The following is a 13289-nucleotide window of genomic DNA, read 5'->3' as shown; positions in this document are numbered from 1 at the left end:
ATTCATTACAACCAAACCAATGCTGCAGGAAATATTAAGGGGCCTGGTGTAAAGAGATAAAGTGGGAAAAGAATACAGAAAAAAAAAAAGAAAAAGGAATACACCTTTAAAGAAGAAAATGGCAATAAACAACTACATATCAATAATAACCTTAAATGTAAATGGATTAAATGATCCAATCAAAAGACATAGGGTAGCTGCGTGGATAAGAAAACAGGACCCATACATATGTTGTCTACAAGAGACACACCTTAGAACAAAAGACACACACAGATTGAAGGTAAAAGGATGGAAAAAAATGTTTCATGCAAACGGAAATGAAAAAAAAGCTGGGGTAGCAATACTTATATCAGACAAATTGGACTTTAAAACAAAGGATATAGTAAGAGATAAAGAAGGCCACTACATAATGATAAAGGGAGTAATCCAACAGGAAGATATAACTATTATAAATATCTATGCACCTAATATAGGAGCACCCAAATATATAAAGCAGACTTTGATGGATTTAAAGGGCAAGATCAACAGCAATACTATAATAGTAGGGGATTTCAATACCCCACTAACATCACTAGATAGATCCTCAAGAAAGAAAATTAACAAAGAAACAGCAGACTTATTGGAAACACTAGATGAACTGGATTTAATAGATATCTTCAGAACCTTTCACCCTAAAGCAGCAGAATATACATTCTTTTCAAGTGCTCATGGTACATGCTCTAGGATAGACCACATGTTAGGGCACAAAAGTGCTCTCAACAAATTTAAGAAGACTGAAATCATATCAAGCACTTTCTCCGATCACAACGGCATGAAACTAGAAATGAATCACAGCAGAAAAGCTCAAAAATTCTCAAACACATGGAAACTAAATAGCAGGGTGTTAAATAATGAATGGATTAAGAATGAGATCAAAGAAGAAATAAAGAAATTCCTAGAAACGAATGACAATGAGCATACAACAACTCAAAATTTATGGGACACAGCGAAAGCAGTGCTGAGAGGGAAGTTCATAGCACTACAGGCACACTTTCAGAAGCTAGAAAAAGCTCAAATAAACAACTTAACCCTGCATCTAAAAGAATTAGAAAAAGAACAGCAAGTAAAGCCCAAATGTAGTAGAAGGAAGGAAATAATAAAGATCAGAGCAGAAATAAATGACATAGAGGCTAAAGAAACAATACAGAGGATCAATGAAACTAGGAGCTGGTTCTTTGAAAAGGTAAACAAGATTGATGCACCTTTAAGTAGACTCACCAAGAAAAAGAGAGAGAGGACTCAAATAAATAAAATTAGAAATGAGAGAGGAGAAATAACAACTGACACAACAGAAATACAAAATATTGTAAGAAAATACTATGAAGAACTGTATGCCAAAAAACTAGACAACCTAGATGAAATGGACAAATTCCTTGAAACGTACAATCTTCCAAAAATCAATCTGGAAGAATCAGAAAACTTAAACAGACCAATTACACCAAAGGAGATCGAAACAGTTATCAAAAAACTCCCAACAAAGAAAAGCCCGGGGCCCGATGGCTTCACAACGGAATTCTACCAAATATTCAAAGAAGAACTAACTCCTATCCTTCTCAAACTATTTCAAAAAATTCAAGAGGAAGGAAGACTTCCAAACTCCTTTTATGAGGCGAGCATAATTCTGATTCCAAAACCAGGCAAAGACCACACAAAGAAAGAAAATTATAGGCCAATATCTCTGATGAATATAGATTGAAAATCCTCAACAAAATATTAGCAAACCGGATCCAACAATATATGGAAAAAATCATACACCATGACCAAGTGGGATTTATTCTGGGGAGGCAAGGCTGGTACAATATTCGTAAATCAATCAATGTGATTCATCACATAAACAAAAAGAAGGAGAAAAACCATATGATAATTTCAATAGATGCAGAAAAAGCATTTGATAAAATCCAGCACCCATTCATGATCAAAACTCTCAGCAAAGTGGGAATACAGGGAACATACCTCAACATGATAAAAGCCATCTATGAGAAACCCACAGCCAACATCATACTCAATGGGCAAAAATTAAAAGCAATACCCTTAAGATCAGGAACAAGGCAGGGGTGCCCCCTTTCACCACTCTTATTTAACATAGTCCTGGAAGTCCTAGCTACAGCAATCAGACAAGAAGAAGAAATAAAAGGCATTCAAGTTGGAAAAGAAGAAGTAAAACTATCATTATTTGCAGATGATATGATATTGTATATAGAAAACCCTAAAGTCTCAGTCAAAAAACTACTGGACCTGATAAATGAATTCAGCAAAGTGGCAGGATATAAAATCAATACTCAGAAATCAGAAGCATTTTTATACACCAACAATGAACAGTCAGAAAGAGAAATTAAGGAAACAATCCCCTTCACAATTACAACCAAAAAAATAAAGTACCTAGGAGTAAACTTAACCAAGGAGACTAAAGACTTGTACTCGGAAAATTACAAAACATTGATAAAAGAAATCAAGGAAGATACTAACAAGTGGAAGCATATACCGTGCTCATGGTTAGGAAGAATAAACATCATTAAAATGTCTATATTACCCAAAGCAATCTATAAATTCAATGCAATACCAATTAAAATACCAATGACATACTTCAAAGATATAGAACACATATTCCAAAAATTTATATGGAACCAAAAGAGAACACGAATAGCCTCAGCAATCTTAAAAAAGAAGAATAAAGTGGGAGGTATCACACTTCCTGATATCAAGTTATACTACAAGGCCATTGTACTCAAAACAGCCTGGTACTGGCATAAGAACAGGCATATAGATCAATGGAATAGAACAGAGAACCCAGAAATAAACCCACAGTTCTATGGACAACTGATATTTGACAAAGGAGGCAAGGAAATACAATGGAGTAAAGACAGCCTCTTTAACAAATGGTGTTGGGAAAATTGGACAGCTACCTGCAAAAAAATGAAACTAGATCACCAGCTTACACCACTCACAAAAATAAACTCAAAATGAATAAAAGACTTGAATGTAGGCCGTGAAACCATAAGCATCTTAGAAGAAAACATAGGCAGTAAGCTCTCCGACATCTCTCGGAGCAATATATTTGCTGATTTATCTCCACGGGGAAGTGAAATAAAAGACAGGATAAACAAATGGGACTATATCAAACTAAAAAGCTTTTGCACAGCTAAAGACAACAAGAACAGAATAAAAAGACAAACTACACAATGGGAGAACATATTTGACAATACGTCTGATAAGGGGTTAATAACCAAAATTTATAAAGAACTTGTAAAACTCAACACCAGGAAGACAAACAACCCAATCCAAAAATGGGCAAAAGAGATGAATAGACACTTCTCCAAAGAGGACATACAGATGGCCAATAGGCATATGAAAAAATGCTCAACATCACTAATCATTAGAGAAATGCAAATTAAAACCACAATGAGATATCACCTTACACCAGTCAGAATGGCGCTTATCAACAAAACAACACAGAATAAGTGCTGGCGAGGATGTGGAGAAAAGGGGACCCTCCTGCACTGCTGGTGGGAATGCAGACTGGTGCAGCCACTGTGGAAAACAGTATGGAGATTCCTCAAAAAACTGAAAATCGAACCGCCTTTTGACCCAGCTATCCCACTTTTAGGAATATACCCCAAGGACACCATAGAACGGCTCGAAAAGGAGAAATGCACCCGCATGTTTGTGGCAGCATTGTTCACAATAGCGAAGATCTGGAAACAGCCCAAGTGTCTGTCAGTGGACGAGTGGATTAAAAAACTTTGGTACATATATACTATGGAATACTACTCAGCCATAAGAAATGATGACATCAGATCATTTACAATAACATGGATGGACCTTGATAACATTATACGGAGTGAAATAAGTAAATCAGAAAAAAAACTGAGATGAATCCATACATAGAAGGGACATAAAAATGAGACTCAGAGACATGAACAAGAATGTGATGGCAACAGGGGCGGGGGGGGGGGGTTGGGGGAGGGGGGAGGGGGTGAAGAAGGAGAGAGGGGTTAGAGGAGGGGAGGGGCATAAAGAAAACCAGATAGAAGGTGACAGAAGACAATTTAACTTTGGGGGAGGGGTATACAGCACAATCAAATGTCAAAATAATCTAGAGATATTTTCTCTCAACATATGTACCCTGATTTATCAATGTCACTGCATTAAATTTAATAAAAAAATATTAATATTAAAAAAAAAAACCAGTTTGGCAGCTTCTTAAAAAATTAAATATACACCACCCTATGATTCAGCCACCCTACTCCTGTGTGTTGATCCAAGAAAAAAAAAGCATATGTTTACACAAAAATTAATGTTTACAGCAGCTTTTTTTGTAAAGCTTCAGATTCGAAACAACCCAAATGTCCTTTTAATGGTGAAATGATGAACAAATTGTGATGTAGCCACACAGTGGAATACTACTCAGCAATAATAATAATAATAATAATAATAATAATGATAATAAACAAATGACATTACATAAAACAATATAGATGACTCTCAAAATAATTAGGCTGAGTATGAGATTCTATTATATAAAATTCTAGGTAATAGAAACTAATCTATAGTGAAAGGAAATGAATCGGTAGTTTTCTGTGGATGTGGGAGCGAGGAGGAATGGGAGGTAGAAGTTATAAAGTTATATGAGGAAAATTTGGAGGGTTATGGATATGTTCATATCCTGATTGTGATAATTGCTACCCACTTGTATATGTGTGTCAAAACATTAAATTATACACTTTAAATACATGCCAACTCAATGGAGGGGAAGTCTGAGTTCCACTCTCGAATGGGGAAATGTCACCTCCCAAGCGGGAGATCTCACCACCTGATGGCATGGTACAGTTAGCATCATCATTTCACCCTCTAAGGGAGGACATCCATCCCGCCACAGTAAACCAGGGACCTCCATCTACTTAGGCTTGGGTTGTCGCTTTTCGCTCTCAGCTCTATACACAGAAACACTGTGTGTGAATATATTTTACTGGTGCTTTGCTCACACCTGGAAAAACTCTTCACTTTCTCTCTCTGAGTATACTCTTCCCCCAAGGGTTGGCCCTTTTTTTTTCAACTCTATAAATACAAAACATTTATTCCATGCCATTTCTCTGATAATGAACCATGATAGACTCAGGTTTGGTATACAAAGGACTGACATATTTAATAAATAATAAATATTGTCATCACTTCCTGGGTTGGACAACTTCTTGTCTTTACCCTTTGAAAACAAAATCTTGATAACTCTGGACTATTAAGCTGTTTTCAAAATGACAGCCTACGAGTTATATCCTGAGTCAGTTCTGGGTTTTGTTTTGTTTTGTTTTTTTTGGTCCATATGATATTTAAAGTATTTTTGAATTACTGCCAAAATTTTAAAAGAATGATTTTCTGTAAAAATTTAGATTTGCCTCTCTACTTTAAATATAAGACCTGACATCATAGCTGCAGCAATCTCACATGGCAACATTTGGCAAGAGCTGAATAACAACTTTATTTTTAAGTGAGAGGAGTGGGGATAGACAGATTCCCACATGCACCCTAACCAGGATCCACCCAGCAACCCCATCTGGGGCCAATGCTGGAATCATCCAAGCTATTCTCAGTGCCTGAGGCTGATGCTTGGACCAATCAAGCCACTGGCTGCAGGAGGGGAAGAAAGAGGAAAGGGGGAATGGGGGATAGAGAAGTAGATGGTCACTTCTCATGTGTGCCCTGACCAGGGATTGAACCTGGGAAATTTGCACACCAGGCTGACACTCTATCCACTGAGCCAACCGGTCAGGGACAACAACTTCTTTCTTTAGGCAGGGGATAGGGTGATCTCTGGTTTATCTGAATCCACATTTATCTAGCTTTAGTCATGTCACATACTTGCCTGACTCTCCCATAGCATTTGAGGTAAAGACCCTTGCAATAGAATTTCCTGTCCCCTAAGGGTCTGTAATACACTCTATGGCAGGCTGAAAAATGGTCCCTAAAGATAATCTAAATCCTAGTGTCTGGATCCTGTGAATGTTTCCTTACATGACAAAAGAAACATTGCAAATGTGATTGAATTAAGGATCTTGATATGAGAGATCATCCTGTGTAGTGCACCAGGCCTTAAATGCAATTACAATTATCCTTACAAGAGGGTGAAAGAAAGAAATTTGATGACAGAAAAAGGCATTGTGGGTACAGGAGCAGGGGTAGAAAAGACAATGCTAAGAAGGGGCTGTGAGCCAAGGAATGAAGACAGCTACAGAAGACAGGAAAAGCACTGCAAAGCATTTGCCTTCAGAGCCTCTGGAGGGAGCCTTTCCTTGCAGACACTTTGATTTCAGCCCAGTGAAACTGACTTCAGATTTCTGACCCCCCAGACATGGGAGAATAACTGTGTTGTTTGAAGCCTCTACTTGTATGGTTGTTACAGCAGCCCCAGGGAACTAATATGCCCTCCCTGGATGGGAATGGAGTTTGGGAGGAGGCTATCTCAATTGAATTTGCCCTTCATGGGGCAACAAGAGTACCTACTAGTATCTCTTTTGCTAAAACACATAAAAAACGGAACACAAGAAAATCTTTAGCATGCCCCTTGAATGCTGTGATTCTTCCTGTAACACCACTGCACACTTCCCCATGTGAAAGCAGTTCACTGCTCAGGGCATGTTTTTCATAGGTAATCTCAGGATAGTGTTGTGTTTACTTACTCATACAGGGTGATCAGTTCTCTACCACTGTATAAATAAATAGAACATCTAAGTGTCACTTTGTAGGTTTGCTACTATCTACTTTCCTGCATCACCACTGGAACATATAAAAGGAAAAACTGTTTAAATAATTTGAGTTGCTAGGAAATAATCCCAAACACCCATATAGTGAGATGGATGCATAATGTGGAGAAGACTAGATCACATTTGAATTTATCTACTCAGATCTTCCAAAGAATCTATAAAAATGTTAGTGTAGAAAAGCCAATTATAGTCATAAATTTGTATTATTTCTTCTTTCAGTTTAGAAGAGAGAAATAAATATTTGGAAGATTTAATTAGGAGACCCCGAGAGAGAGCTAGAAAACCAAGGTAGGTGTTTCTTTTTCTTTTTATAAATAATGTCATTAACTTTAGAACATATGTATAATAATAAGTAATAAATTTTTTAAAAGATTTTATCTCAATTTAAGATAAACATGATATTATATGAAAATACTTGGGGTTCTTTTGCCTAGCAAAAAATAATTGCTTGATAAATGTTTTTTGTATGATCTGAACTGGAAAGCCAGGTTCCCTGTCCTCTTGGATCTTCTGATCACTTCCAAGGAAGATCCTATAAAGATTATGAGTAAAGATTTGTCTACCATAAAACAGCTTACCCTGCTATAAATATATAACAGACCAGATTTTGTGGCACTAATGTTAACTATTGTAGTCTATATTTAATGCTACAAGGTATATTTGTAAACCGAATGGGGTTAAGACCACAGAAGGATTTTCTTTCCTTTTTTTTTTTTAATTTTAGAGAGGAGAGAGAAAAAGGTGGAGGGGAAGAGCGGGAAGCATCAACTCGTAGCAGTTGCTTCTCATATGTGCCTTGATCAACCAAGCCGAAGAGTTTTGAACCGGTGACTTCAGCCTTCTAGGTTGACGCTTTATTCACTGTGCTACCGCAGGTCAGGCAACAGTAGGATTTTTAAATTGGACTGTTCCTGGTCTGATTCCTCAGGTGCTAATAAATCATTTACTAGTTCTCAAAATAAGAGTGAGTTTTCTCCAGGTAAAGAGATTCTGAAGGAAATGTCAGGGAACTTGTTTTATAACTCCTATCCCTTGGCCAGATCTAACATATAAAAGAGGGGAAAAGAAAAGAGAATGGATTTCTCTGACTCCATCAAGTTGTGAGCTTCCATTACACCAAGTACTTCTACCTCTTTTACATAGAAGCTTGTGAAGGGGTTTCCAGGAGATCACCTACAGAGCTTTGAAATGCTTTTCCCAGAAGTTGGGAAATAGCATCAATGACTCACTCCTACCTGAGAAAACTAAATAAAGTAAGCTGTGGCAGCGCAGGACAGAGGGGCCGTGTTGGGGTGGCCTGTTTTCCCTGAGGTTATGATCAGCACATTGGATATAAAGTATGCCTTAAGAACCATGCAGGTGAGTGTTGAGTTATTCTAGACTCTGCCCAAAGCTGCCTAGAAGGGTACCAATAGAAAGAAGCTGAAAGAGAACACCCAATTCCTCAGGGCTGATGAAGAAATACCAAGTGACCACTGCAGGAGAGATGCATCAGCCTAGGTCAAGGAAATTGTAGGACAGAGGTCCTTAGCAAAGGCAAGCTCCAAAGAGAGAATCAGCTTTTAGTCATTTGCCAAGCCCAAAGAGTCTGTAGCCACCCAGGCAAGTTAGAATATCCTACAGCCTTATTTCCCCTCTCTCCTGATGTAAATGGAGGAGGTCATGAGCAAAGAGCAGAAGCTGACCACCAGGGCAGGTGGTGTCCACCAACTAAAGCTTTAGCCAAAAGAGGAGGAAAAGTCCTACCTTTGAATGAAGACTGAGAAGTTGATTATTATTTAAGACTGGACATTCTGCTTATTGAATTGAAACTGTGTTTATGTCTTACATTGAGGACTGACACCTTAAATTGAGTAAAAATCATTGGGCCCACAGTGTAGCCAGCCAATGGCAAAGGAAAAGCTTCTTCCCTGATTAACAAAAACCTAAAGTAGAAGGAAGAGGCAGACATTAAATTTGCATTTCGATTTTTATCGTGGGTCACATTTGTTCAGCATACCATTTGCAAATACAACTGTTTTAAAAATCAAAACCCCCACCTGACCTGTGGTGGCGCAGTGCATCAAGCATTCACCTGGTACACTGAGGTCACCAGTTCAAAACCCTGGGCTTGCCTGGTCAAGGCACATATGGGAGTTGATGCTTACTGCTCCTCCCCTCTTCTCTCTCTCTCTCTCTCTCTCTCTCTCTCTCTCTCCCTTTCTATCTCTCTCTCTCTTCTCTAAATGAATAAATAAAAATTAAAAAAAATAAAATTAAAAAAAAATAAAATTTAAAAAAAAAAACCCTTAGCCTGTCTGGTGGTGGAACAGTGGATAGAATGTTGACCTGGGACACTGAAGTCCCAGGTTTGAAACCCCGAGGTTGTCAGCTTGAGCACAGGCTCACCAGCTTGAGTGTGGGATCATAGACATAACCCCATGTTTGCTAGCTTGAGCCCAAGGTTGCTGGCTTGAGCAAGGGGTCACTGGCTCAGCTTGAGCCTCCACCTGCCCCACCCTGACATCAAGGCACATACAAGAAGCAATCAATGAACCACTAAAGTGCCACGACTATGAGTTGATGCTTCTTATCGCTTTCCTCTCCCTCTCTTGCACTTAAAAAAAAAAAAAGCAAAACCCCTTAGCTGATTTCTACTAGTATCTGCAAAGTGATAGGTTAACTACAATTTTTTTTCTTAATATGAAAGAGTATGATCTGATGCCTGGCATATTACAGATGCTCAGTAATTGCTGATTTAAACTGAATGTGCATCTTCTAGGTAGCTAAGAGAAACTGTGAAGTTTTTTTCTAGAATTATTTTAAAATAAGAAAATTTGCACATAAATATACATATTTTTCACTTGTTCAGGTATTCGTTTATTGTATAAATACCATGTGACCTCTTTTCACAAGTTTGAGGCCCATTTGTATAGATTTAGCTTGGCCTTGAAGTCAAGGTGTGAAGTGGAGTGAACAGGTCTCAAGGCTCTTTCTTAGAAAACTTAAGACTTGCCTTCAGCCACTACTGTCTATGAAGTCTCTCACTGTCCGATTGACCCTATTGATGTCAGCATGGAGACATGCTTTGGACTGCATCATCTCAAAATGACGGTTCAGCTTTCGCCAATTGGGAGAGAAAAGTGAGCACTTTAATATTGTCAGATGTCTTATTCTTGTTTCTAGTCTTTAATCACTTTCAAGAAAATTTTTTAGGTTTTCAAATCATAGCCAAAATTTTATCCTAAGTAAATCTATGAGAATGTTAAAATATAATGAGATTGTAACTCAATGTATTTATTTAATTGCAGTAAGAATGATCTGTATATTATATACTGAAATGCTTTATCTTAATCTTTTAGTTCTTTCCTAATAGTTCTATCCTAAATGACAGCTTCTCCTTGAGTGAGGAAAGGAATATATTAAACAACACCATTCTTGGTTCACTATTTTAGTTCTTCACACCACCACTATCTCTCTCTTTTTCTTTTTTTACATTATTCTCTTTCTGTTTCCTACAGACCAAGAAGATTAGAGAATCATCCAGAATCCATGACTATGGTAGGTCATATTAATGATCACTATAAAGAGTGTTATATTTCCATGTAGTTTGACAATAAATATTAAATATTAGTTTCTGAAGTTACATTTTAGTAATGCTCAGCTTAGCTTTCCCCTCCCTCCTCAGAAGAGGGCCTTTTGACCTCTGTTCATAGTCTGTCCTGTAATTGGAAGCCCTTGTATTGGTCCTCTTCACTTCGTTACCACAGCTACTGCTCCATGTTACAGCCTCATCATTTTTCTTCTAGCCTATCGTAGTCACCTTGTTGTTGGTGTTTCTGCCTCCAGTTTAGCTCCTCTCGTTCTGTCTTCCACAGAGCAGACATAGTGATCTTTCAGAAGCAAAAATATGTTGATGTCCTTCCCCTACAGAAAACCTCAGTGGTTCTCATTTGCATTCAAGATAAAATCCAGTCTCCTTAGCTTGGCACGTCAGGTCCTCTGTGCTCTAGCCCTTTCCTTCCTATCCGACTTCTCGTCATCATACACAGCAACCATATATAACCACTTGAAAATTTCTAAATGTGCTCCAGAGGCGGATAAATGGCGGGCGCACTGGGTGCCTGCCCTGCGCCCCGACTTCTGAAGGGCCCCGCAAAACCCCAACTTTACATTTTTTCTGACATCAAGTTTGGTTTCATATGTGCAATTTTAACATTAATTGTATATCATATTTTTTATTTATTTTAAAATATGGTTAACATGTATTTTTATTCCCCCCCCTCTCTTTTTTTAAGGGGCTCAATATTTTCTTCTGTGCTGGGGGTCTCAACTGACCTTAATCCGCCTCTGATGGGCTCTGGCATTTTTTGTCTTCTTTTTTTTTTTTTTTTGTATTTGTTCTGAAGTTGGAAACAGGGAGGCAGTCAGACAGACTCCCGCATGCGCCTGACCGGGATCCACCCGGCACATCCATCAGGGGGCGATACTCTGCCCATCTGGGGTGTTGCTCTGTTGCAACCAGAGCCATTCTAGCACCTGAGGCAGAGGCCATGGAGCCATCCTCAACACCCGGGCCAACTTTGCTCCAGTGGTGCCTCAGCTGCGGGAGGGGAAGAGAGAGACAGAGAGGAAGGAGAAGGGGAGGGGTAGAGAAGCAGATGGGCGCTTCTCCTGTGTCCCCTGGCCGGGAATCAAACCCGGGACTCCTGCATGCCAGGCTAATGCTCTACCACTGAGCCAACCGGCCAGGGCCATTTTTTGTCTTCTTAATATTGCCCTTTCTTTACCTGGAATGCTCTCCTTTGAGTCCCTTCCTTCTCCTCACTTTAGTCCTCACCTCACAAGCACCTGCCAGCTCTAGCTCCATCTCCTCTATGAAGCCTTTCCTGCCCAGTTTACTAGATAGAACAGACTTGCTTCCTCCCATGTGCCCACACTGTACCTTTGATGCAAAAACTCCTATGACATTTCATTACAGTTCTCTCTTACACATCCCTTGATGTGACTAGAACTCTTTTAGTGTAGGGATTGTCTCATTTTCATTTTGGTATCCCAAATCACCTATACCATAATAAGTACCAAATAGGAGTGAATGTTCAACTGGCTTGGGACTCAGGGCCAAAGCTACGTTTGCTGGAGTAATTCCTAATAGAAGATACAGCTGTTGTTTCCTTTGTCTCATCCTCTGTCTCACTCAAGGCCATGGATATATTGTATTCATAAACTCAGTGGCTTACTTGTGACATAGCTCTGTGGCAGAGGGATACAATCAAAGGTCTTCACTCTACATGCCCCACTGAGAACCAGCCATTAGAATAGTTGAGTTATATATATAAAAAAAAAGAATAGTTGAGTTATGAAGATACCTTAGTACTACCAATGCTTAGCTATACTAGGCTGGTGAGTCACTTCATAACTATTTAGATTCTTGCTTCTGTTCCTGTTTCTTCATTCTGCCAGCTGGCAGCCAAACCAAAGAAGAGGAAACGCAACCAGCCTTTTTCCTTATCATGTTCCTTAATGAGAAAAAGGGTGAAACAGACAAAAATAATGATTAAAATACAGTATGTGTTATGTTCATCTGTCTATAGGTTTCCTTGTATCCCCTTTTCCTGTGTAATCAAGAATGAGCTGTTTATGGAATATAATTCCATATGTAATCAAGAACCAGCTGTTCTGTCACTGAATGCCTGTCTTTTCCTGAAAACTTAACATTTTTTCCTTTCATTTTTAGATGCCAAATATTTTAGAAGGAAATAGAAATGACTTAGATAAAACGGGACTGAAGATTAAACATTAATCATTTTGTCAACCACTTCAGGAGCCGAGTCACTACTAAGTATAGTACTTAGACTAATCCACACAAATGATACATTAAAATTATACAAATGTTGAAATTTTACATTCAAAAAATATGATTGATTACTTTATTTCTACAATGGCTTATTTTCCCAATATCTATTTTCATTTTCACAGAATATCATCCCCATATTATCAGGTCTTTAATGACACACAAAAATAGTCATGTATCTCATTTCAACTTTTTTCCCTGGCCAACACCCTTTGACTTTCCAGGCAGGTGGGCTCTTCCTGCTGCCAACCTAATTTAAAAGGACATTAATTTTAAATACTTTGGAATTAAACCCCAGCCAAAAGAGAGGACTAGTCTTTTGAGACTATTTATTTTTCACATTAACTCAAGTTTTAAGGAATTACCTATTTCCCCATATATAAGACACACCCCCTTTCAAAATATTTGGGGTCTAAAAACTGGGTGCATCTTATACAGTGGTTGTAGTTTTTTGTTTTGGGGTTTTTTTGTGTTTTTTTTTTACAGAGACAGAGAGTCAGAGAGAGGGATAGACAGGGACAGACAGAAAGGAACAGAGAGATGAGAAGCATCAATCATTAGTTTTTCGTTGCGCATTGTGATACCTGAGTTGTTCATTGATTGCTTTCTCATATGTACCTTGACCGCGGGCCTTCAGCAGACCGAGTGACCCTTTGCTCGAG

General features: G+C 38.4%; 1 protein-coding gene across 1 annotated transcript in view; it reads left to right on the top strand.

Moving 5' to 3' along the window:
* CAGE1 (cancer antigen 1) overlaps positions 1–12576 on the top strand; it is a 59246-nt gene extending 46670 nt beyond the window's left edge. Inside the window, exons 13-15 of the mRNA XM_066266512.1 lie at positions 7014–7082; positions 10295–10334; positions 12511–12576. Of these exons, the coding sequence (XP_066122609.1) occupies positions 7014–7082; positions 10295–10334; positions 12511–12576 (175 nt within the window). The remainder of the gene's footprint in view (positions 1–7013; positions 7083–10294; positions 10335–12510) is intronic.
* The last annotated feature ends 713 nt before the right edge of the window (positions 12577–13289 follow it).

Source organism: Saccopteryx bilineata, chromosome 3 (genome assembly GCF_036850765.1).
Source record: "Saccopteryx bilineata isolate mSacBil1 chromosome 3, mSacBil1_pri_phased_curated, whole genome shotgun sequence".
In the NCBI taxonomy this organism is placed as follows: domain Eukaryota; kingdom Metazoa; phylum Chordata; class Mammalia; order Chiroptera; family Emballonuridae; genus Saccopteryx; species Saccopteryx bilineata.
Note: the sequence above shows the minus strand (reverse complement) of the source record. Positions and strands in the feature narration are given on the sequence as shown.